This window comes from Filicampus tigris, chromosome 3 (assembly GCF_054856515.1).
Source record: "Filicampus tigris isolate MCC_2025a chromosome 3, RoL_Ftig_1.0, whole genome shotgun sequence".
Classification (NCBI taxonomy): Eukaryota; Metazoa; Chordata; class Actinopteri; order Syngnathiformes; family Syngnathidae; genus Filicampus; species Filicampus tigris.
The window spans coordinates 15,741,870-15,768,502 of record NC_141219.1 but is presented as its reverse complement, the minus strand read 5'-3'; the positions used below and the strand labels follow the sequence as shown (position 1 = coordinate 15,768,502).

At 40.8% G+C, this 26,633-nt stretch overlaps 2 protein-coding genes across 8 annotated transcripts in view; both read right to left on the bottom strand.

The window, feature by feature from the left end:
* Window positions 1–193: 193 nt before the first annotated feature.
* LOC147150045 (tropomyosin alpha-1 chain) lies at window positions 194–15,120 on the bottom strand. Of its 7 annotated transcripts, XM_086025019.1 has the most exons (10): window positions 14,865–15,112; window positions 14,347–14,472; window positions 11,995–12,128; window positions 9,647–9,764; window positions 9,500–9,570; window positions 9,328–9,403; window positions 9,175–9,237; window positions 8,778–8,847; window positions 8,227–8,305; window positions 5,780–5,993 (listed from the first exon to the last, which is right to left on the bottom strand). In XM_086025019.1, exons 1-10 carry the CDS (start codon window positions 14,976–14,978, stop codon window positions 5,990–5,992), a joined length of 855 nt encoding a protein of 284 aa, XP_085881145.1. In that variant the 5' UTR covers window positions 14,979–15,112; the 3' UTR covers window positions 5,780–5,989. The 7 variants fall into 7 exon arrangements, with proteins under 7 accessions (XP_085881146.1, XP_085881143.1, XP_085881147.1 ...); XM_086025020.1 differs by lacking the exons at window positions 5,780–5,993; window positions 8,227–8,305 and adding an exon at window positions 194–3,360; XM_086025017.1 differs by lacking the exons at window positions 5,780–5,993; window positions 8,227–8,305 and adding an exon at window positions 194–711 and having other exon boundaries at window positions 14,865–15,108.
* A 4,342-nt stretch (window positions 15,121–19,462) lies between these two features.
* tln2a (talin 2a) overlaps window positions 19,463–26,633 on the bottom strand; it is an 88,181-nt gene continuing 81,010 nt past the window's right edge. Inside the window, exons 54-58 of the mRNA XM_086025259.1 lie at window positions 26,100–26,224; window positions 24,344–24,532; window positions 24,088–24,270; window positions 23,490–23,615; window positions 19,463–22,263 (exon numbers count right to left, since the gene is read on the bottom strand). Coding sequence (XP_085881385.1) covers window positions 22,135–22,263; window positions 23,490–23,615; window positions 24,088–24,270; window positions 24,344–24,532; window positions 26,100–26,224 — 752 coding nt within the window. The 3' untranslated portion in view covers window positions 19,463–22,134. The remainder of the gene's footprint in view (window positions 22,264–23,489; window positions 23,616–24,087; window positions 24,271–24,343; window positions 24,533–26,099; window positions 26,225–26,633) is intronic.

Below are 26,633 nucleotides of genomic sequence, written 5' to 3'. Positions count from 1 at the left end.
TCATAACACACCCCACACCACAGGATTATCGCTCAGGATAAATTGGGCTTTTGCAGTCATTGATCAGGAGGAAAGAAAAAATACAAAAATTCGGCCTGAGTGTCAGTACATACGTACATTATAAGGTTTTGCTTGAGTGAAATGTGCGCAGGAACACACTAACCCTTCAAATAAAGCCATACATAAAGAAATACTTGATTTAACAATTTATTCACGATCTTAACATTTCCATGATCATAAAATTGGTATGACAGAAAACAGCTAAACAATGAAACAAAATAAGTGACTTCTAAGTGTGCCAATACTGTGCATACATTCAGGGAACTGTGCTAACAAGTGGGAAAAACATACCTTACCAGCGATTTGTTTACCAGGAAAAAAAGACAAACAGGCAACTACAAAAGTACTCAACAACAGGTTCCTTGACTTGATTATAGCTGATGATCATGTGACGTTTTTTTTCCCTGAACAAAAGTGCTTATTTTCTCAACAAAGACATACAGTGAATACTGTGCAGTTACAGAGCTCATCTACAGTAGCTTGTTTCTTATTGAGGTCCGAAGACACACAAAGGTGTGTTGTGTTTACGGCAGCCATGTTGTGCCGGAGCCAGTCGCGATGTTGAAGGTCAAATGTCACAGATCTCCCTTAGAGTCTGATCCACCATCTGCTTTACACTCAGGTCCTCTTGTTTAACACATTCGAGTTTATCTGTTAATATAGCATGGCAGCGTTAAGACCCGTTCAAACACAACAACGCATACACAAACAGGAAGCTCTGGTCAGGATTAAACTGTACACACTTGTAGACAATGTGGTTACAAACCAAGTGTAAACACAGGAGTTAGTATTCAATACGTAGGACAATTTTAAAGTTAACTTTCTAATATTTTGAATTTCAGTTATAGGCAGGGCTGTGATCATGACTGCATGAATCGACTTAATTTATTTAAAACAGCTGACTGTTTAAATTTGTCAACCGGCTCAATTACAATCAGCACGAGACTGCATACATTTTTGCAGTTTTCCACCCAAGTCAAAAGCTCGGCTCCAGAAAGATTTCGCTTTTAAAAGACCCATTAATGTCTGGTGGAGGCTACTATTGAGGGAGCATTTGCCTTATATGAAGACTCATGCTTGATAAAAAGATAAACACTTGGGAGAAATTTAGCGACAGCTGGTGGATTGTTTTGGTCAAAGTGCTGAGTTATCTGGTATTTGCATTAATTAAATGGATGGATGGTGTATCAACAATTCTCTCCAAGACAATGAATTGTAAAACTATGCGGAAAATTCACATCCCTGTGGGGATCTTTTAACATTTTATTTCATTATTTTTTCCATTCATTTACAATTTGTCCAATGGTGAAACCAGCCAAAAGTCAAGGCCAACAAATTCTTACATATACATCACTGGTCGTGACCACAATTGGTGCCTTATTAAAGACCTTTTCACACTGCACTTAGCAATGCGCACTGTGCCGTCAATGAATCTCATTTATTGTATGCGTGCTACGAGGGCGTGACAACAGAATGCCGCATCACGGCGTGAAAGGTCATCGCGTGTCGCACCCTAAAATGTTCAATTTGAGAGCAGCATTGCAGTGCTGTCAGGGGCTGGCAGAGTGATTTCACAGTGTTAACAGCAATACAGCAAGCAGTGGTACAATCTTGACTTGAACAATTTTCGATTCAAGGGCGTGTGCTGCATGGTGTGTCGCGGCATGACGCGTGCCCACCTTGCGCGTCGCCACACAACACGACGCTCAATCCTTGCGCCCTCGTAGCAAACACACAATAAACGAGTAGATCGATGGCATGCTGCATGTTTCTAAGTGCAGTGTGAAAAGGCCTTTACTTCCAAGTAGACTACAAATATGGTCAAACTTGCACTGGGACACGGTCGTCCTTGCGGCGCACAGCAAGAAAATCAAATGTAATGTGAAAAGGCTTTAGACAGACAGATGATGGGTTAAAATTAAAAAAAAAAAAAACTGTATAAAAACTGTGCCTGTGGCAGCAGTGTAACCCAAAATTGTGTGCAACTCGGACCCCGATGTTCTATCACTAACCTATGCTAACAGTCATAAATTCAGGATAAGGTTAAATATATTATGTAATAACGTTTATAGTCCAAATGAAAAACAGCATGGTCATAACTGAAGTGTTCTCTTCTCTACATATAAAACGCATTTGGATTTCCCCAAGTCGGTCGGGCCTAAAGAAAAAAAAAATTCTCTATTATACCACTGAACAGAAACAAGGCTCAAAGAGATTGAGCAAAAGAGGGGACCAAATTTTAAAAGTGTATTTAACCAACAGTGACAAAAACTAGCTAAAATGTTTAAAAAGAAAAAAAGCAAGAATTAGTCAGACCTTCAACTTTGGGTCAAGAGCGTTGTAACTAAGTACCTGGCTGGATCCGTAGTAAATCAAAAACGGCGTCAAGACACTGAATTAATGTGGGTTGACTAAACTGCATCATCCCCTGTGCGAAACAAACCAGTTTGTAACGCCATTTCAAGTTAGCCAACTTATTTTCGTGATACTTTCCAAGTCTGATCGAGTAGCTCTAGCAATCTCGTACAGTTGACGCAGAAGTAAGACTACATTTCCCAAACTCTGAGAAGGTTATAGTTGCGCTCCATGCACCACTGTCTCTTTCGTTGAGTTTTCAGCATAAATCAAGGCACACAAGGAAAGGGAAATCCACATTGGAATTCCTTGTCTACAGTCAGCGAAAGCTTTGGCTTTTTGGTTTATTGAGAAGCTGGCAACAGTTTGAAACGCACTATACCGACTCCTGCTGAGTTAGAGTGGAACAACAACAACAACTTGAACATACTGAGTTGTCAGCGGGTTCATAGTGCGTGAGCATCTAAATTGTTAGCTTTGACTTTCTGGTCTGGGCATTTAGCGTAGGCCCATCACAAGAAAGCACGCAAAAAAAACCCTCTTCATTGGAAACAAGTGGGGTTCTCCATGATTAGCAACCACAAGATTGTCATCTTGTGCCGAGTAGTAGTACAGATCCTAATGAATGAATAAGCCACAGCCCTGACAGTAACTGAGAAAAACAAATACCAGACGCATTGATAATTTTCTAGTGTCTCTGACCTCCAAGAAGTCAACCTGAAGCATGCATAATGATAAGAGTCCAAGACTATTTTTTTTTCTCCTGCTGATTGAAAGCACCCATTGATTGGAGCTGTGCACCAGAGCCGGTTGAATTTGCACGTTGCATCAAAGTATGAGGATATTTGTGAAGAAGGTAAAGGGGACCGCCTCACGCCTCGTTTAAGGCTATCCGTAGCTCGTTGGTGAGAAGACGGTTTTTCTCAACCTGCTTGTAAAGGTGGTCTTGATAGTCAGAAGGCAGGTGATAGAGAGAAAGAGGAGACAGAATGCAGGTTAGTAGCAGAAGACAAAATAAGACAGTAGGTCAGTTAGTCGTTTGTTGCATCATGGACTTTTGGTCCTTGTGCGCCAGCTAACACCGCTTTTGTTGGCCATAGAAAAAAACAAAAACATTACTTCACAACAAAATGAACTCGGCAACAAAAGTAGTCATTATGTCCAATACATTTTTGGGGGTGAAAAGGGACAGTGAACAAGCTAATTTCTCTACCAAAACAGAAGAGAAGTGTCATTTACACTGCAACACCATAAAGGAGACCATCTTGGACACCCAACTTAAATTATTGTATACAAGTAGTTCTCGAGTGCCTGACCACCCATGACATGAAATCTGCCTACTACTATAAACGTGTCTGGGAGCCATTCTTCACATGCGTTACACTATTACGTAACAGCGGGGCTAATTTACAAAAGTAATCTACAGAGAGTTTCTCTGTCTATGAGTGAACAACTTGGTTCCCAGATCCACCATGCATATAGTTGCCAGTGGTGGCTATGCGTAAGCACCATTAATTTGCAGTCTGGATGCAAAGGGGCAAAGTCTCCAGCTCTAGAGGGAGTATCAGAGTCTCAAAAAGTTTCAAGAACCACCACAAACGTAATTCTGGGGAGAATACTTTGAAGACCTCCGACACGCCTTCCATTGAGGAAACAGAGCCTGGAGACTCCGAGGTGGGCTCTCCTATCTCTGGGGTTGAAGTAACGGATGTCGTTAAAAAGCTCCTCGGTGGCAAAACCCCGGGGGTGGATGAGATCCGCCCGGAGTTCCCAAAGGCTCTGGATGTTGTGGGGCTGTCATGGTTGACACACCTCTCCAACATTGTGTGGACATCGGGGACAATGCTTCTGGATTGGCAAACAGGGTGGTGGTCGCCATTTCCAAGAAGGGGGACCGGAGGGTGTGTTCCAATTACAGAGGAATCACACTCCACAACCTCCCTGGTAAGGTCTATTCAGGGGTGCTGGAGAGGAGGGTCCATCGGGAGACCAAATCTCTGAATCCCGAATCAGGAGGAGCAATGTTTTTTTTCTCCCGGGTGTGTAACAGTGGACCAGCTCTACACCCATCAGCGGGGTCCTTGAGGGTGCATGGGAATTCACCCAACCAGTGCTTTGCGGACTTGGAGAAGGGGTTCGACCATGTCCCTCGGGGAGATGTATGGGGGATGCTTAAGGAGTACGGGGTACCAAGCCCCCTAATACAGGCTGTTTAGTCCCTGTACCACCGATGCCAGAGTATGGTCCGCATTGCCGGAAGTAAGTCGGATTCGTTTCTAGTGAGGGTTGGAATCCGCCAAGGCTGTCCTTTGTCACCGATTCTGTTCATAACATTTATGGACAGAATTTCTAGGGACAGTCGAGGCCTTGAGGGGGTCCGGTTTGGTGGCCTCAGAATTGCATCTCTGCTTTATGCAGATGATGTGGTACCGTTGGCTTCTTCAAGCCATGATCTCCAACTCTCACTGGAGCGGTTCACAGTCGAGTGTGAATCAGTTGGGATTTAAATCAGAACCTCCAAATCTGAGACCATGGTCCTCAGTCGGAAAAGGGTGCAGTGCCCTCTCCAGGTCGGGGATGAGATTCTGCCCCAAGATGAGACTTCAAATATCTTGGGGTCTCGTTCACAAGTGATGGCAGGATGGAACGGGAGATAGACAGGCGGATCGCTGCAGCGTCTGCTGTGATGCGGACTCTGAATCCGTCTGTCGTCTAGAAGGAGCTGAGCCCAAAGGCAAAGCTCTCGATCCCACCGGTAGAAGGCCCAGGGGAAGACCCATGCCACGCTGGAGAGACTATGTCTCCCGGCTGGCCTGGGAAGGCCTTGGGGCCCCTCCTGAAGAGTTGGAAGACGTCGCTGGGGAGGGACAAGTCTGGGCTTCCCTGCTGAAGCTGCTGCCTCCGCAACCTGACCTCGGATAAGCGGTAGCTAATGGATGGATGGATATTAACACTGGCTAACTTTTTACACTAGTTCCCCAATAACCTTTATAGGCAAGCTCTGTGACAATAATGTCATTGTGTTTTTTTTTCATTGAACAATGTCTTTTGTTTTTACATTTTAAAAATAAACTTACTTTAACACCGGTATGCTGACAATTTGACCCTGGAAAAACGTTTACAGTATTTCCGATGGGATTTGTTTTTAATTCTACTTCAAAGGCTCAACTGTTCGTCACACCCCAACAAAACTATTGAAAATAATAGTCCTCCCACACAGAAACGGGGAACACCGAATGGGAGAGGAGCTTTGGAGTTTATTCAAAAGCTACTCAAAATAAATTAAAACAGAGAAAAGCAAAGTTTGAATAAAAATGGACAAATGGACATGAGGACTGCAGGAGGAAAAAGGGGGAAGGGCTGACACAGATGGAAGAAGTTTTATTTTACAGCAAAGTAAAACGGCTTGAAAGGTGTGCATGAGAGATGGGCAGTGGTGGCAGCAGCGGTGGCCCAACGTGTACAGAAAGTGGCAGTTGAGGACAGTACAGAGAGGACAGAAGACAGTAAAGTGGGGCAGCGCTGCACAGAGAGATGATGACGAACCAGTCTGTGGCTTCGGAGATGTACACATTTAGCTGTAGGAGAAAAGGATAAACAAAAATTGTGACGAAAAAGGCAGAATGGAGAAATGGGTTGCAGGCGCGAGGAAGTGTTGCACTGTTGCACTTTTGAGATTCTCCACTAAATACTGCATTGCGTACTAACATATCAACGCTGTCCTATGAAAAACACTTATCTCCAATTTTGGAAACTTTTTTTAATTCTCACTTTAATGCGATGTCTGTAATGTGGAAACATGATTCATGTAAAAATAAGGAAATGAAAAAAGAAAAGGGAGAAGTGTTTTTCATATGACAGCGATGATATTCTTACACGTAATTAGTGGGCATACAGATGCATCGCAGTAAATTATAGTCGTAGAAAAGTTCATATCAGTAGTTCAATTCAAAAGTGAACTTAGATGCATGAAACATTCTATGAAAATTCATACTTAATTTACAGGTCAGAACTCATTTAGATTTTTTTTCTTTAGCTGTAATAATCAGAATTCTTAAAAATAAAAATCATGAAATTTGTAACTATTGTGAATCTATATCATTTACCACTTTCACATTTTTAATTGAACCACTGAACTAATTTAAAGCGCATGTCAACCCAAACCTTTTTCTTTACAAGAATATGTTCTACGCAGGCCAACTAGTGGAAACATGGCATTTTCATTAATATTGCGTTGTCGGAATATGAGTTAAGTAGTAAAATTCACCCATTTTGTCCATCTCAGGAGGCCGCCATTTTGACACTTTCTGTCGACTGAAAATGACATCACAGTTGCTTACGGCTCAAGTAACAACCAATCATGGCTCAGCTTCAGAAAACAGGTGAGCTAGGGCTGGGCTGACTGAAAAGTATATCTTGATATAAGTGTTTCATATTGTTCGATATCGATTGAATTTCTTTTCTTTTAACAATTGAAAATAATGACCCAGTGAAAAATTAATTTAGGTTATTTCATTTTGACATAATACTATCTAAGTATTTAATATTGTCAATATTGATGATTATTCATTTTGATTTAAACCTATTTTTTATTAAAAAAAACAAAACAAAACAAAAAACAGTTAACTGTTATTGTGTACATCGTTATATACCGTAATGTGAAGTTTCTCCTACACCGGTGCATTGAAAATGCTTATTTGCATTAGGTGCTACCCCAAAGCTGTATTGCTGATACACATACATTAGCCTTCATTCAATGCAAGTGAACTAATACTCTCTTGCAGTACATATATTATCGTTGACCAACTGTCTTAGGACTACGTTATCTTTTTAGCGGACTCATTATTGCCAAAGTCTATTCATATTTTACTTGCTTGATTTTAACTTAAGAGTGCAATGCCGAGGGTCGGCTACGGCTAACTGGCGCTAGCATGTCAAAGTCAGGGAACTCCTTTACTCGTACACCATGTCTCCATCCATAGGTGTGTAATCGGGTTATCATGCATAATATGATTTTATTGTAAGAGTTGTACAGAGTCGACTGGTCATTTATTTAAACCAAGTTACACCGCTAGCTTGCTCGACACTATTATGGCGCACAGCCCCCGGGCCCACACGCATGCTCCGTTAGGTTAGCTGCTGCTTCTTCATTGGTTTAAATGCTTCTTCTTCGTTGGTTTAACTTCATGTTTGGAGGCGGATGCACGCTCCTACAGCTGCCTACATCACGCACCTTGCCGCAATCGGGATTGTTTTCAATTTTTTTTCGATCAAGCGTTTTATCGAAGGCATTTTCTACTGATATCGATCATGTGCCAATCGCGTTACATATTGATATTGACTTATCGGTCCAGCCCTAAGATGAGCCGTGAAGTCGAAAGAAATGACAAAATGGCTACCCTCTGAGATGGCTAAAAACGGTCGATTTTGCTGCTTAAATCATATTCAACAAACACAATATTAATCCAAAAAGCCATATTTAGACTAGTGAAGGAGCATAGAACATGTTAATGTAAAGAAAAGTTTGGGTTGATAATAATAATAATAATAATAATAATAATATACTAACTTCTGCTTTAAGTTGGCCAAATCCAAATCTATTGAGATGCACAAGTTGGCCAAATCCAAATCTATTGAGATGCACCTGTACTTTTTTTGCCCCTGACAAAACATGGCTAGAGAGAATTTGTTACCAAACTGAGACATGCCACAAGGAGGAGCTATTTTCTGTTAGAGTGGTCAAGGTTGTGTGTGGGTAGACTAATAAGAAGGAACACACAGCACACACACACAAGCATCCTGCTGAATTACATTGAAGTCATGTCATTGAGGGCGTGGTCCAGCTCCTCACTGATGGCCTTGTACTTCAGTTTCTGGGCATACAGCTCATCTACGGTGGAGGAATTATTACCATGGTGGTGGATCGGATTTAGACAAACAAAAAGAAAAAGGGAAGGAAAATGAAATGAAGTCAGCCAACCAAGGCAAAAAAAAAAAAAAAAAAAAAAAAGACAAATGAAGAAACCATGAAAGGGAGCGGGACAGTAATAGAAACAACAGCTGCGGAGGTAGTGACAGATTCCGGAGGAGTCACAGAGAAAGCGCCCAGATTGACACCTGCCGGCCTTGAACAGCCAACGGATTGGAATGCCAGACACAGGCGGCACGTCGAGGAACACCGCCGCCAATGCAAATAACAGCATGGCCGCATCAACTTTTTTTCACTTGCGATAAACCGTTGAAACATGCGACGCCCGTGTGAATGATCTGACACTGTATTACGTTTCAAAGAATCATTTCTAAGAACCAAATTTGGGCTCGTCAGATGCCTGATAACATTTTAAATAAAATAATATTCGTACCCTCCAGGTCATCGATGGTCTTCTCAAGCTTGGCGACTGATCTCTCAGCGAACTCAGCACGGGTCTCAGCCTGCGAGGAGTTAAGAAAATATGTAGTCACATTAGCACCTGCAATGAAAGTGAGTAACTTCTATTCAAAACAGTTGATTTTAGCTGCTTATGGAGCAAGGAACCATATTTGGGAGCTGAAATTAATGTATGGACCTTAATTGGCTCATTTACTGTAAGGCCTTTTGATAATACAGGAGCAGTTCATTAAATATTACGAAAATATATATAATCACTTTGATATATTGTTAGAAATAAGTATTATTCAAAGGATTTAAAAGTTACTCAATTTTAAAACTTGCGTAAAATATTTTCTGTCGTTATGCTGACCAAATCAGCGCCTGCTCACCTCCTTCAGCTTGTCTGTAAGAACCTTGATCTCCTCCTCGTACTTGTCCTCCTTTTGCGAGTACTGCGGATACACACAGAGAAGGAAAAAAAAGTGTGTCACAATACCACAAACGGCTGCAATGATTTCATTCTCCTCTCCTGCTGGCCTTACCTTCTCTGCCTGAGCCTCCAGAGACTTCAGGTTGTTCTGCACAGTCTTCAGTTCCTCCTCAAGCTCAGAGCACTTGCTGTGGTTTTATTGTTTGGGTTGGAAAATTGCACGATAGTCATAAAACAACGCTGTATCCAAGTATAATGAGTATTCTGAATTGTGAGGGTCTTGCCTCTCAGACAGTTCAGCGCGCTCCTCTGTACGTTCCAAATCACTCTCAATGATCACCAGCTTACGGGCCACCTGAAGTCAAAGGCGTAGTAGTACGAGTTAGAATATTTCAAAGCATTCCAGAAGTCCTCCAGCTGAGAAACCTCGCCTCCTCGTATTTGCGGTCAGCCTCCTCAGCGATGTGTTTGGCCTCCTTCAGCTGGATCTCTTGCAGCTCCATCTTCTCCTCATCCTTCATCGCCCTGTTCTCAATAACTTTCATGCCTCTGTGGGGACACAATTAGCAATTTGGTTAATTCAAAGGGTACTTACAAAAATTTCTGGACACACACAATTATGCTACATGGCACAAAACCAAGGAGATCATGATAGATTTTGTGACATGGAATCCTCGTGTCAGTAACTAATCAACTAATATAATATTAAACATTTAAGCCTGTTCGAAATGTGGAAGAGGCTAAAATCAGGGGTGAGCATTTGATCCACCCTGCCATGCAATTATATAAGCAAATAAAACCTCAGTTATAAAACCGTTATAAAACAACACCCCTAAAACGCTCAACCCGCAAACGATGATAATATGTAACAATAAAAAACATGTTCAATTGTTGTAACATGTACGTCATACATTTAATCGTTCCTTGGTGGACTTCATGCATTCCTACAAAAGCGTACAATACAGCATCCTCTGTTTATGACAGTGTTCCATAACTACAGTGTAGTCTTGCACATCTCTACGCTAACGCAGTCATAAAGTCACAATTACAGTAAATATTTGTATGAAAAACAATTGTTGGCCATTAATATATAACAATCACATGTCATTACAATGGGAACAGGGCATGCTTTCTTGTATCACAACAATGACAACTAATTATTACCTGAAAATGCCATACCAACATTGGGACCATTGTAAACAGACCCCCTGCATATTTTTGCTTTTTTTAAGTGTGAAAGGGACTATAAATCTGGGGTGGGCACCCTACATTGCGCATGAGCATGTCGTTTTGCCCGCTGTGCAATTCTAAAAACAAATAAAACCCCAGAGGAACTGCTATAAAAAGCCCATAAACATTCACCCACAGTAGCTCATAATATACAGGAAGAACCAAAAGGAGTTAAGGTTTTTTTTTTGGTTTTGTTTTTTGTTTTTTTTAAATCAACTTTTTGGGATAAGTATTTCGAGTCAAGAACAAACAGTGAATTCTACAGCGGTATTGGCAAGGTAGGTACCAAAGGAGGTAAAGCAGAAAAGTAATTCTAAGCGAAGTGAAGTATAGAGGAAAAATAAAAAGCAAGCACGGGGAAAGGAAGGGGTGGCTAAAAAAACAAGGCAGAAATGAAGGTATGAGGTCAGAAAAGAAAAAAGCAAGTAGGTTGAAAGGAAAGCAGAAAAGTAATGTGGGCAAGTAAAAAAGTAGGCGAAGAAAGGAGGCAAGGACGCAAACGTTAAAAGTGAGTATGAGGATAATAAAGCAAGAAGAAAACAAGGGGGAATGTGGGATCAAAGGAAGGGAGTAAGCAACTCTTAGCGAACAGAGGGAGGAGGTCAGGAAGGAAAGGATGCTAAGGAAAAAATGAATATATTAAAAATAAAACAATTTTAAGTGCACAAGTTTGAGGTGAAGGAAGGCAGTAAATTAATCAGAAATGATGGAGGGGAGGTAGGAACAAAAATAAGGCTGAAAAGTAGGTTTTAGTAAAGGTGGAAGGAAGTAAGGGTGCAAGAATAAAAAGCAATTGAGAAAAATGGGGGGCGGCACGGTGGTCGACTGGTTAGCACGTCCGCCTCACAGTTCAGAGGTCGTGGGTTCGATCCCGGCTCCGGCCTCCCTGTGTGGAGTTTGCATGTTCTCCCCGTGCCTGCGTGGGTTTCCTCCGGGTACTCCGGTTTCCTCCCTCATTCCAAAAACATGCATGGTAAGTTGATTGGACTCTCTAAATTGCCCCTAGGTGTGATTGTGAGTGCGGATGTTTGTCTCTGTGTGCCCTGCAATTGGCTGGCAACCAATTCAAGGTGTCCCACGCCTACTGCCCATAGACAGCTGGGATAGGCTCCAGCACGCCCACGACCCTTGTGAGGATAAGCGGTATGGATAATGAATGAATGAATGAATGAGAAAAATGGTTCCCCATCCTTGTTCCTGTGTGTTCAATGCTGCATTGCAACATGTGGCCAGAAGTGGCATCACTGAGACAGATGCTTGGGAGTGGCCTTCCTACAGCCTTTGTGAAGAATTAACAAAAATGAGGCAAATATGAGCAAGTTAAAAAAAATACATTATTTAATGTAACAGTTTTAGCTTATGTTGTGGGTAGTTGCTCATGCATCACGGGATAAGTGATGAAAAACCGACCTCTGAACTTCAGCAAAAACTTAAAGCTACTATTTTCTTACAGTCTCTGATTATAAAGTCCTGCGGCTGTTGTTGAAACTGTACACTTCTGGTATCATACATAGAAATGTGTGAGTGAAGTAGTGTGCAGTGCACGCACCTCTCACTCTCATCAGCAGCCTTCTCAGCCTCCTCCAGCTTGGTCAAAGCGGTGGCCAAACGCTCCTGGGCACGGTCCAGCTCCTCCTCAACCAGCTGGATGCGTCTGTTCAGGGAGGCGACATCGCCCTCAGCCTGGGAAGGACACAAGACAAGTCAGTCAGTCAGTCAAGTCAGGTCTATTTGTGCAAGAGTAGTTAAAAAATAAAATTTTAAAAAATCCCCTGTGGGACTTTGCAGCATCCAAACAAATCTTGGGCGTGGTGAGAGATGCAGAAAAGATCGAGGGAGGGCTGGGATGAGGGTGATACAGTGCATTATTTTAGCACAGTTTGGCTTGAATCATTTAAGTCTGTGAATTTGCAAAGCATGAAATCACACGTCAGGGCTGCTTTAGGCTACGTGAGGGGTGTCCCGTGTTGCTCGTGGGGTTTAGCACAAGAAGGAACCTGTCGTCAAGCTAGCGTAGTCGTTACAGGGCGTTTCTACGCTAATGGTTGATGAGAAGCTCACAACAGAAGTGTGTACATCCAATACATGAGAATAAAGCGCTGTCTGGGCCTAGCCGCCACGCTTTTTGACCAGACTTACGCCTAATGCCGTCGGCAGCCTCAACACTAATTGCCTTAAATCATTAGCGTCGGCTTACTGCTTCCCTCGCGCTCCTCTCCAGGTTGAGTTCCCGCTGGAGGAAGGCAGCCCGGTCCTCCGCCGTATCCGCCTGCTCTTGGAGTGACTTGATTTTCTTCTTCACCGCTTCCAAGGAGCTTCCACCGGCCATGATTGAGCCCCGACTGGCGTTGGTTTCGTTCCGGCTAAGCTAGTCTCGATCTTATTGGCCTCCACTAAAAAGCGCCGCCGTCAGACAAGGCAAGATGCGGCGCGTTTGATCCCTGCCCCCACTGCACTTTAATCAAGTCCTGATGAGGATTGGGACGTGCCATCGAACCCGGAAGTGACTCGCTTCGCACGGAAATTATTTAAGGCATCAACTTAATTAAAAATATAAATTATGAGTTGCATGCATTTAGATGTTTTACGTTTTGGAAAAAATAATAATAATAATAAAATCTTTTAAAAATTAGGCGACCCAATTAAGGAAGGATTAAACAGGGCACCCCCTACTCGAAAATTGAGCTAACCCAAAACTGATCTATTGCCACAAGGTAAACAAACAAGCTATATTAGCGCTTAAAGTTCATTTTACTTGTACTTGTACTTGTTTTTTAAATTTGTAAACACTATTATATCATCACCACCATCGTCAGTATTACTATTATTATTGTTATTATTATTATTATTATTATAGTATTAGTTGTTGTTGTTGTTGTTGTAATGTTTTACTTTTACTTACTCAGTAACTAAGTGACAAACTGACCAATTAAGTAACAAATGATTTGACTAAGTGACAAATAACTGACTGAGTAACTAATTGATGAAATCACTCACTGACTCAACAAAAAAATGTTTCCTACTCAACTGATTTACTAACTACATAATTGACTTATAAACGTAACCAATTGATTGACTGACTGACTGACTGACTAAACAGCTAACTGGCTGTCGTAAATAACTGACTGAGTAATTTCCTACTTAACTAACTACATATTTTACTTACACACTAATTGACTGACTTTGCAACTAACTAACTAACTAACTAACTAACTAACTAACTGTTTAATTTCCTACTTGAATTTTAAGATGTAATTTTTCAATATTCTGTATGGGTCATTGAAGACTCTAATTTCTCAGTATATGTGACTGTGCGTCTGAATGGTTGTTTGTGTACTGAGTGTACTTCAAAGTCATTTGGGAGAGGCTCCAACTCACTCACAACTTTTATTATTGTTATTCTAAATCTTGAAATGTTATTCACAAGATAATATCTCGTTTATAAATCGCTTTGAATCACTTTTGCTGTTTTGCCCTTGACATAAACCCTGTCAAAAATGTGATAGTTTTAGTTCTACTTTGTATAATTATCACTGTTATTATTTAATGTATACAACATAGCCAGAAAACCGGTCATTTAATCTGAGCATGGACATAAAGGAGAAAATCCGTGCCAACCGGGACAAGCGCATATCTGTCAAGGTTCACATGGGTCAAACACGCATGTAAAAAACACTCTTGTGTAACCCTACACCGGTACTCGGTTTGGTGCCACCGCCTGTGGAATGCACTCAGGAAGGCGGTAAGCAGTGACCTTACCATATCGAGGACACACTAAATATAACGTTTTACCCACAGGTGTCTTCACTTGATTATTGCATTGTGTAAACATTAATGTAGGAGAGCTGGATGCTTGAGAGAGAGGTCATTTCAAGGTCATACGAGTGAGGCCCGAACTCACATCTGTGGCTTTCTTCTCAGCCAGCTCCAGTTTTTCCTGGGCATCCTTTAGGGCTTCAGAGTATTTGTCCAACTCATCCTCTGTCGCCTTCAGCTTCTTCTGCAGTGCCACCAGGTCATCCTCAAGCTAGGACAAAGAGAGAGAGAGAGATTTATCATTTATACTTAATATGTGTAAAGATATATTCTGTAAATGTCATGAAAGGATATGTTGTTAGAGTGTGTTTCTCCAGCTACCAGAGACAGAATCTTTGTCTTTTTAACATAATTAGTCAATGAAGTTAATTCCAGAAACAAAGACAACTTTAGCAGGTGATCCATCATTAAGAGTTTTATTATTGGGTCCCACAACTAATTGTTTATTGTCGTACGATATAATTTGAAGAATATTAAGAAATAATCACAATATAAATTGGTATTTTATTTACTATGGCGCAGTGGGCATACACCACGATGCGCGCAAAGCTATTAGCTCCGCGCGTAAAAGCGCACGAGTTACGCTCCCCGTTGGATGCCAACCTGTTTGCTTCTGTCCTCCGCCGCTTTCTTGTCCGACTCGGCCTGCTCAGCTCTGTCCAAGGCGTTCTCCTTGTCGAGCTTGAGCATCTGCATCTTCTTCTTGATGGCATCCATGTCTGCTTAAGTGTCGGTGCTTTGCGCGTATAACCAATTTAAAAAATAATAAATAAATAAATAAAAACAAGACGAACGGCGGCTGGAGAGGGGCTTGGGAAGGAGCGTCTGAACCACAATGAACGCCAAACTGGAGTGCGAGCTCGCCCACGTCGTAGTGGGTCAAATATGTCTTTTCGGACAGGCGGGTCACTGGACACCCAATACCGTTTTGGACACGGCTGCAGCTGCTTGCCACGGCAAGAGCCCTATTTTTTTGCGAAAGTCTTCACCCATTCGCTCCTCCGAGACATTTGACCACTTGTGTGACCATACATGGCGAATGGATGTCAGTCAAGCAACCCGTCACCTCCTCCCTCCTTTCTTGCGCCATCAACACGTCCAGCCCTATTTCCAACACCGTCCATGCAGCAACACGAAAGGACATGCAGATAACAGTAACTCAATTTGTCGCCCTTTTTGTGATGTCACCGTTTGCTTCCCCACCTGTGATTTCATGCAGTAAACCTAGTTTCCACAAACATTGGATATATGGCTATATAGTGGTTAAACGCACTCAAACACTTCATGTGTTACACCTACACAATTAAAATGCATTTACACTCTTTTTACTGATATTTAAGGCATTCTATTTCCTTTTGAGAAATAAGAATGTATTCATTATGAAGTACGGTATTGATTATGTATCAATCAGTGATGAGGTATAAAATTGCTTAGTTTGTCTGATTTTAATTCTAAAAAAATTAAACCGTTTTGATTGACTTTTGATGTTTTATACCATTCGAAGCATATACCTAGGTATTAGTAATGAATTACTTATTATTATACTATTCAATTATAAATCAAAATTTATAATGTTTTTTTTAATTGTATTATTTATTCTTTTAACTTAAATTCAGTTTTGACAGCCTTTTAAGGTATTTTATTCCCCTTTGAAAAATATAGGAATACATATACTAAACATTTCTTTTATTTCTTAATACATACTACAATAGGCGTTACAGTATTTAATTGTGATTTTATTTTGACATCTTATTCTTGTGTATTTCATCGAACTGAGCATTATCGTCTTTGTAAAATATTTTTGATACAGCAAATAAATGAATTAAAATCAATGTCTACAATCTATCGAGTTATACTTATAATATCTATCTATCTATCTATCTATCTATCTATCTATCTATCTATCTATCTGTCTTTAGTACTGTATATCTATCTGTCAACTCTCGTATTAGACAGTCAGGAGAAATGAAGTCGTGTCTGGGTATCTCGTGCATGTGAGCTATTCATGCAAAGCAAATCTATCTGATTAAATAAGCCCCGTGTGGAAGTTACTCCCCCTCTGAGGGGGGTGTCAGGTTAGCTCGTGGCACTTGGTGTTTGTCTTCCAGGGATCATTGGGGAAGCTCCTTGCTTGCATACTTAACATCCTGGCTACTACCAGATGGGCTGTGCTCTCCCCATAGAGGATCATCATCCGACTTGTTCGAGTGGCTTTCTGTGCTGATGCATGTTGGAGAATCACAGCTCTTTAATTGGCCACCCTGGATCGAGTGACTTTTGCCTTTTCAACAGCCCAATCCTGTCTCACTCCCCCTTCACCTAAAGCCCATTTGATAGTTCACAGGGCCACTGGCACTGTTGCAGCTGTCACAGACACACACACACACACATACACACACACACACACACACACACACGCACACACCCCAACACACACACACACACAGACACACCACACACACAGCCTGAGCCAGCACGATTGGATGGTGAGGTAACAGTAGCTTACTGACCACTGGTGTGAACCACGCAAGGAAGCTGTATCTGCAAATACTGATATTTCTACACAAATGAATTATGAGACATTAGGAATTATAATATAGGATGAATGAAGGTAGCTGCACTCTGCTGTTATGAAATTTTATATTTGAACATCATGAGTTTGGACTTGCCTTTCTAGCTTACATTCAAGTGCTGTGATGGGTGAATATTTTTGGGCTCCCACTGCTTGCAAAGCACCTGCTCAACCCGGTCCAAGTTGGTACCCACCATTCCCACCCTCAACTTTCAGAATAGTGGTGTCAGATATACATATTTTTTTATTTCGTGTGGTAGGCAACCACAGTCAACTAAAATGCTGAGACAACTACTTACACTCGAAATGCATGACAACTGCATACACAGGACTATCCAATTCAGAAAGTCCAAGGTTCAAACTAAAATCACGTACACTGTACATTATACAATTTATTTCACCAGGCATCCTCCAATTTTTTATGCTACTGCCTTAGCATTAGGCCACAGTCCAGACTGCTGGCACCTGTATATGTCCTACTTGGAACTTTCAAAGTCCAACTAAAAGGCTAAGATACATACTCACAACATCACTAATACCTTTGTTGTCCTCATCAGACTTATTCAGTCATCCTGAAAATGTACTGGAGTAATGAAGCTCAGAGGTCTTGACCAAACATATGCACACACACCAATACAAAGATAAGCCTCATCTTTGAGGAATGTAACAAGAAATGGATATGTATACCACTAGGTGACTTCTAATTATTCATGATATAATCAATGGACTATATGCAGGGAGTGGCCATCATCAGCCATCGCCCCTTTCCAGAAGCCGTTTTACTTCAGAGGATTTCTATCAATGCGAGTCTGGGTTCTGGGATAGGTCATGAGAAAAACAAGACCAAAGCATGCTGCCATGCGACTAATGGAAGTCGATGTGTTAATCAACGTTGTACTGTATTGGACAGCAGCGGTGTGGAATTGTGAAGATTCTAAAACAGGGGTCACCAACTCGGGTCCTCAAGGACCCCTATCTTGCATGTTTTAGATGTCACCCTCCTCCAAAACACATAATACAAATGATTAGCTTTGTTATCAGGCTACTGCAGAGCTTGCTGATCAGCTGACCATTTGAATCATTGGTTTTGGAAGATTGGAAACATCTAGAACATACAGGGGCCCTCAAGTGGGGGTTCAGTTTCTTGTGCAAGGACACTTTCACAAAGTCACAAGGGTCGGGGATCAAACCCACAACCTCTAGATTGAGCCACGGAGCCATGCCGCCCATGTGTAAGCAATCCATCGGCTTCCACATTCTAAAAAAATGTATGTTGAAGACAAAATTGTGTTGGATTGGCTTCAGGTGCCCTGCAACTGGCTGGTGACTAGTCCTGGATTCACCCACCTCTCGCCCCAAATTTCAGCTCCAGCATCTGTGACCCTAATGAGGACAAGCACAAAAAAAAAAAGGATGGTTGGCTGTCCAGAACTGAATGTCAGCAACATGGCTAATTATCTTACATTTTTTTTTTTTTTAATACTTTCACCTTACTGACTTTTATTATAGTTAATTCTAGGACCACATTAAATGTTTTTCAGTAAACTCAAGCTCCTATCCAAAGAGGATGTGCCTTCTCACATGAAAACATCCAACACTTCTTAAGATCCAATTTCAGTGGTTTGTCGTATTGGAAGGCGATCATAAGAGAATACGTGGTAAAAGGGATTCCATATCTAAAAGGAGTACAAGGAGCAGCTGGTGTCTGCCATAATTGATGTCACCTCCTCAAATTTTAGTGGCGGACAAATTTAGCTTGGCTGTCAGTGGACGGGCGGGCTTGCATACACATTCAGGTTTACTGCTGACTCAGAAATGCCATCTTGCACTGACACTAAAGCAAAGGAGGGACACTTAAGAAGTTTCCTTGATGGCTGAACAGAACACAACCTCTGTTCTCCACTCAGGAATGCATTAGAGTGTTATTAATCATCATCAATTGGCACAAATCAGACAAAGTATTGAAGGTTTCAGGATTATTATTATTATCATTTTTAAAGTGGAATGGAAGAGCTTTAACAATTTGTCAACATATTCATCAGTCATTAAATTCTACAGAAAACCAATACAGGACAACTAAAATAAAATAAAACTAGTGGTTAGCATTGCATGCGTGTACTCTGGTTTCCTCCCACTTTCAAAACATGCATGTCAGTTCATTATCCAAAGGTGTGAATAATCGTGTATTTCTGTGTGGCTAACAATAAGTCCAGTGTATACCTTGTTCAAAGTAGGCTGGGATAGGCTCCAGTTTATTCACAATCACAATCCGAATGAGGATAAAACTTATAGAAAAACGAATGAATATAAATATATATACGATATAAAAAAAAAAAATCTACACACACCTATTCAATCCACAGGTTTTGTGATATGAAAAATATGTGACCAAGATAAATCATTTCAAAACGTTTTTTACCATTAACCCGTTGAACTTAACGTTCAAACGTTCGAGTAGGCTTTTCTTGACATGTTTTGTTGCCGCATCTTACAGCACAAGGCCAAAATTCACAGAGAGCTTTCGCAGCTTCAACGTTACCACTCAGGAGAAGGGTACAGAGGACTTTGCAAGGCCTTAAATATACCGTGCAACACAGTAAACTAAGAAATCATAACGCTCACACACAGGGCCGTTGACACAATGCAACACTTTATTTCCAGTAAATACAAAAAAATAATTTTATTGTGGCCGGATAAATATCTTATGTCATCTTCTGTATCTGTTAATAGTAACAATACAACATCTGTAAAATGTCTCACGATATTCTAATCGTGACAAACATTTATGTCACAGAACTTCTTATTTCGGCTCTGTGGGAGATGGGAGGAAGCTATTCATTCATAAAATGCCTATGCAGTCAAAACATTAAAAAAGGGGGAGACTGACAAAAAAATCCAGTTTGTTATTGGTTTTAAAGCCAAAGAATAAATGCCAGACAACTGCCAGATCTAGTCACTCTCGTCATCTGGAAAAAGGCCTGCAGTGAAACAGTGCGAGCATCCTTCAAGAAGGCCTTTAAATGAGTCATAATAATAACCATAGTGGAAATGCAGTACTACCGTCACAAAAGGCCTGAAAGAAAAGTGTACCCAAAGATTTTCTTTTCAAGAATATGTTCTCTGCATGCCCACTAGTTGAAACAAGGCATTCTGATAAATATTGCGTTTGTGGAATAAGAGTTAACCCACCCATTTTTAGCCATCTCAGGGGGAGGCCATTTTGTCACTTCTGTCGACTGAAAATGACATCACAGTTGCGCAGGGCTCAGGTAACAACCAATCATGGCTCAGTTTCAGAAAACAGGTGAGCCGTGATTGGTCGTTAACGGAGCCCTGAGGGTCTGTGATATCATTTTCAATCAACAGAAGTGACAAAATGGCCACCCCCCTGAGATGGCTAAAAACAGGTGGATTTTGCTGCTTAACTCATAGTCCATGAACGGAATATTAATCAGAATGCCATGTTTACACAAATGAAGGCACATAACATATTATTGCAAAGAATTTTGGGGGTTGACTTCCATTTTAAATGAGTCAGAACGATGGGATAAATCGTGAAAATGCAGCAGACGAGTTTTTGATGATCCCCTAAAAGGCCTTACGTGTCAGAAATTGAGACATGAACATGCCCCAAAAGACCTTGCGCAAGGTACTTGATGAAATGCAGTGAGCCAGTTACATCATTCCTCAGAAAGTGCTTCTAATCAGAATCATGAGACTGCAGAAAAATGAAATGGATGAATTCTATTACATACCTAATGAAATCACTCAGAATGTGAGAGAAACGCAGTGAACCACTATTATCATCCCCATAAAGTTGTTTAAATGTGTTACAATGACGAGACCTCATGACAATGCAGTGACCAGTTACATCATCCCCTGAAAAGGCCTTTAAAATATGCCAAACTACATGTGGTAAGAACACATGGAAGTAGTTACAGTCACAAAGAAAGACTTTACATTGAGGCAGAATGGTGAAAACCTTCATAAAAATGCAGTGAACCAGTTTGATCATCCCCCTAAAAGGCCATTAAACGTCATGGTGATGAGAGACTTAACACTCACAACAAATGTGAACATCCACTGCCAAAATTGTGTTTGTGCTTCCACTCACACACCACTTTTAGACACTGTAAAGGCTACGGACCAAAGGCACTAATAATTATAATAACAACACTATGAGTGCACACACACATACGATTCTCACGCGCACACAAACAATAGAAAGACCACCATCCCAAACTGTCCATTTTAAGTTATGTCAAAGTATTTGTGCATCCCTAAAGATTTGAACTTTTATGTTATGGTATGATGCACTTGAAGCCATGCACTAACCTGAACATACACCCTACATGTACATTGTTGTAACATAGTAGGCCATAAAGTAAGGCAAAAAGCCACTACAATCACATTTTGGTAAACAAAGGGCTCATCTATTGCAGGTAGTATATTCATAAAGCCACATCCTTGAGTTAAAAAAAACAAAAAAACATTCATGCCAAAGAATTGTGCTTGATTACTGTCAAGATGCCTTCTGCCATTAAGTAAATGTATTAAATTACATGTATTTTTTTTTTTTATGAGGCCTTGATACTTTTTGAGGTATTCCTCATAGTCAGCCCATCTAACAAAGGTCAAATTATTTCTCGGTGGAAGTGAAAATAAACATTTTTATTATTATTGGTACTTTGCGTTGATTGACACAGGACACCGACACTGCCCTCTACAGCACCATCCTTGTTATTGCATCAGATTAATTCCCCCAAAGTGTGAAAAGATCTTGAAGGTTTAAGATTTCTTCAAATAAAAACCCCTCAAATTAAAAATAAATATTCCTTCAGTGGTCTCTCTAAGTCACCTTTGAGTTGAGAGCCTGCACATTGTAGATTCAAGGTTTTAGATAAACATGCAGATCATTGTGCATGTACCAAAAAAAAAAAAAAAAAAAAAAAAAACCGCAAAAATGTCCATGAGTCAAATTTACAGTGACAAATCTTAGAACCATACTTGGTCGACGGGGTCACAAGACTTCTCATGGCCATTAAAAAGACATTCACACAACACGGGAGCTTCTCAATGTGGGTAAACAATCATTTATGAATGAAACATTTCACACGGTCACTCCCAATCGGGTCACATTCGGTTTGAGATCAGTCGAAGTAGCCGTGTTGTCGTATGAGGAGACACAATCGTGATGTTTTTGTCCCAAAAGTCTTCATTTTGAAGACTACAATGAAATGTTTGCTTTCAATGAGTCTCAAAGCAGAGGAGACGTTTCGAGAGTAAGTCGGTTCGTGTGCTTTAGTTGTTGTCCTCGCGCAGTTCACTCGGCAAGAACTTGTACTGCTGCTGTCGGATCTGAGCCAGCTTTTTGCGGGCTTCCTCCAGCTCGCGCTCCTTCCTCAGCATCTCCTCTTGAGCAGCGATGATCTGCATGGAAGACAACCGAAGAATGACAGAAATCAACAAATAAATCCCATGTCTGCAGGTAAAGTTTCCCTTTTTTCAATTAAATATTTTTCAATTAAAAAAAATTATACAAAACAATATATTAAAAAATATAAAACAAATATATTTTAACAATACATTTGATGATTCTTCCTATTTATTTTGGGACATTTTCTGTAATTCTTTTGATTAAATATTTTTGGTACGGAGCTAAAAAGTTGCCACTTCAGGATTTGTTTTCTTTTATTTACCACCAAAGTGAAAATAAAAGGAATTAAGTAAATGATAGAAAAAAAACAAACTCAGAGACATTAGGGTTTTTTTTTTTACAATAGGGAAAATCATAAAATGTTATGTAATATTTACATAGAAATTAAGGAAAAATGTAATTAACATATATTTTAATAGAAATTAAGGAATAATGTAAAATATATATTTTTTAAAGATCGGGAGGGAAATCATCAGTATCATTTCACTATTCATAAAGAAATGAAGGAAAAGTAAACATACATGGAAAAACCAGTAACAAATATATGAAAATTCCTATTTTTGCATTATTTAAAGAGAAATGAAGGTGAAAGGTACAAAGTATATATTTTTAAAAATGGGTAAATCATTATCCACAGCAAAATTAAAGAAATGTAAAAAAAAAAACTAATAGAAAAAAAACCACATTTAAAAAGAACATGAAATTTAGCAATATTTCAGCATCTTTCACAGATAAATTAACGAAAATGTTTGTGTTAGAATAAATAAATAAACAAACAAACAAACAAATCATTTCTCCACTACACTTGCACTAAGGCCATGTGGCTGCAGTGACCAACCAGAATTAGCAGATGAAGCTGCAAAAAATTTGCTCTTTGTAAACTGTACTTCTGCCACCTACAGGAATGGAACGGAACAATATGCCCTGTTTTGTTGTTTAAATTAGTCAGATGGGCTTTTTTTTCTGCCTTGACAGAGGTCTGGAATATACTACTAGTATCACTATTAGTCTTAAAAATGCAATCATCAACGACAACACAAGAATTTCACAGAATCTTGCAAAACTCAATACAAACAAAAAAGATTCCAGAGTTCTGTAATAGTTATATAAAAGGAACCCTTTGACTTATCAAAAAGCTTGCGTCACTTTACACAGATAATTATTGACACCACAAAATCTGAGCTGTGCCCTCTAAGGATTAGCATCTGTTGTTGTTTACCTGCGCAATTCCTCCTACAAACTTAGTCTTGACCACCACGTTGTCTTCGTCGGCTTTGTCAAACGCTGCCTTTTGAGCGGCTCGAACCAGGTTGTCGGACGCCTTCTTCACTGCATTGCCAGCAATCTGGTTGAACATCCAAGGGGACGGGCATGTAAGACCACCAGGAGGTACACATATGCACATGCTAATATTCTATTGAGCGGTTGAAACATTGTATGTAATACACATTAAAATCATATTTCATCATATTGGAAAATAATGATTGACATTTTTGACTTTTTTTTCTGTTACAGACCAATCCTCACTGAATCATGATCATTTTATATTTGGGCATTTTCTGCACTGTCAATTTGTATTGTATGTATTGTATTCCAATAAAGGAATAGAAACCTTTATATTATTATTTTTAATTCAATTAATCCAAAAAATAATCAACAGATAAATGGAAATCATCAGTAGCTGCAGCCCCACTCGTATGTCAAAGCAAACAAATTGGTTGATTGACAGCTCGCCCCGCGAAAAAGTCGGGTCACTCTTATGCCAAGGTACCCAATGCGCCTGTAAAGGTAAGTACACATCAATCTGAAATGGCTACCTGCAGTCTCCTCATGGCCTCAGAGTCTTGGTCAGCCTTGACCTTGCATGCCACCAGCAGCTGTGCAGTGGAGGCGGCCACCTGCTTTGCCGAAGAAATGAGCTTCTCCTCGCTGGCGTGGCCTTGCACGGACGCGTTGGCCGCTTCGCACAGGTTGCTCGTGGCTGCCGCCACCATACGTGCCTGAAAGGAGGCGCACGTTTCATCAGCCATCTTGTCAAACGCGTCGAGCTTACCAAACGTCTGTCGTACTCACAGCTGAGATGAGCCCCTGGGACCACTGCCCGTCGTCTACGGCGTTGGCCGGGATGGAGCCCACTTTGCCCTGAGCCACCAGCTCCCTCTGAGCGGCCGAGGCGGATTTGACCAGGGCGCTGGTGGCGGCGGCGATGGACTTGGCCGCCTCCAGGATCTGCTCCTCGAAATTCAACGTTTCGTCTGCCAACTGAGGGAAAACAACAACACGTGCTCCCATTAAACTTTTTTCACTTACTGTGTATACATGCATATTGTACACTGAACTATTTTTTGGAGCACATGTTTGGAGCCCCCCCCTCCCTACACACACACACACACACACACGTACAGACATACACTTTGACATTTACTTCACTTTTTAAAATCTTTAAAATTGTAGTTCTTCACAGACAAAAATATACTTCCGTAAATTTTTTCATTTCAATATTAAAGTTCTGGTATTACCTTAACGACGACGCTGATCCAAAATTATTTTGTTGTGGTTTTTGCCACTTTCCTTCATTTTAGTGAATCATCCATTCATCTAAATGACAAAACTCTGACATGTGCTGAAGTTGAGTACCTAGGTGCTGATCCAAATAGGCTCGGTTTGGCCTTGAAGGAGGTCTGCACTCGCGGCAAATCAACGATGAAGAAGGACTACTTATCATATTGCCTTAAAGTCAAGTGTGTGGATTAATAACACGTGTGACCTTTTTCTCACAAACACACAGATATATGCACATTCACACACCACAAGTCTGTAGACAAGGCGGGACACTGTAGGAATATGTTTGATATATAGTTGGGACTGAATAACAACCTAATATATCAAACATATCAGACAGAGCCCTGCAGAGGAGGCCTCCGGAGGCGGGGGCAGGCAGGGTAGGGCGGGGGTAAAAGTTAGGGATTGAGGGGATTGATTTGGTGATTTGGTGTGGGATTTAAAAAGAGCATACTGGATGTATAAATTATAAATGGCAAGGAGATTTAGCTCGGTTAACCACAGATGGAAGGATGGGGGATGAGGAAGAAACATGGCAGAAGGGAATAGGGCCAAAATCTTGTGATTGGATACTAAAAACATTTTTATGGACAAGGAATAAATTGGGTCTTAAAATAGGAGGGGCCGATGTTCATAGGTTGGGAGGCAGGGCTCCGGGATTTTTTCTCTAACGGTGCAAAAGAATCAATATATAGGCGAGCTGAGAAAATAATATGTAAAAATGTTTTAGAATATCAAAATAAGCATATCAGAAATTGGATGGATGGAAATAAAATGTAGGAGGGGCTTAACTGGGGTTTCACAGATTTCTGGCGGGGCTATTGCACTCCAGTGCAGTGCCATCCCTGTAGGTAGGTTGGGAGTTTGGAAGGAATATCTCGACAGGGAGGAGACAACAACAGACAACATCCACTTTTCGGAAAATACTCATTTGTCACCATATTTACACTTTAGCACCCACAATTTAAACTGAGTTATTTGGATTTTGATACCATAAACAAAAAAACGGCACTTGACAATGTTTTATTTAATGGCATTATATTATTAGAAATTATATGCATTTTTAAATTTACCTATCAGTATTATTTATAGTAAATTTATCTTTTCTGGTTGGCTGTGAAGCATGAATTTGTTATCAGCCTTAAGGGGGACAGCATTTTACAATGTATTTTTACTTCGATCGACAAACACATTGGTGTCACAAAAACTTGTTGGAAACTGGACTTTTGAGTAGTGGGATTTTTTTGCGTAGCATGCGGTGTCTCACCTTGGGCTTGGCTCGAGGTTTGAGTTGCTCCAGCTTCTTTGCGGCCGCCTCAATGGATGCTGCTGCCCCGAGCAGCTCTGTCTCCGCAATCACCGTCGGGTCCTCGGGGTCCACCCACTCCGAACCTGGATCGAGAACGTGCCGTTAACAAAGGGCGCTCGCAGAAAAAGCTTCAAAGCGCCACCCGGTCATGCCTCACGACAACAGAGCATTGACATAGTCACACGTTCATCGGGTGCCACATTCACCGCAACACGCATGAAGTGATGTGGGTGCCAAAAACAAAGCAGGTTGAACGGTGACGACTCCGTGCAGCAGCTAGACTTGGAGACGGGATGAAATGAATCAGTTAGCGGCCAAAAATGAGAGCCAAAAAAAAAAAAAAAAAAAAAAGTCAAGCATTTGGTGAAATCAGTCACTGGACAGAGAACAATGCTAACTTACCTCCATCTGCGGCGACAAAACAAAAGGAGGAAGACAGGAGGGTTAAAAAAAAAAAGGTTCCAGGGAATGAAGCAGTTTGTTAAAATGACT

What these genes read in the sequence shown, in the direction of transcription:
- LOC147150045 (XM_086025016.1), bottom strand. Translation starts at nt 14,978, where the DNA reads ATGGATGCCATCAAGAAGAAGATGCAGATGCTCAAGCTCGACAAGGAG. An exon ending in CGGAGGACAGAAGCAAACAG is followed by an intron (nt 14,473 to 14,864) that starts GTTGGCATCCAA and finishes TCTTTGTCCTAG; the next exon opens with CTTGAGGATGACCTGGTGGC. An exon ending in CTGACCGCAAATACGAGGAG is followed by an intron (nt 9,571 to 9,646) that starts GCGAGGTTTCTC and finishes CTTTGACTTCAG; the next exon opens with GTGGCCCGTAAGCTGGTGAT.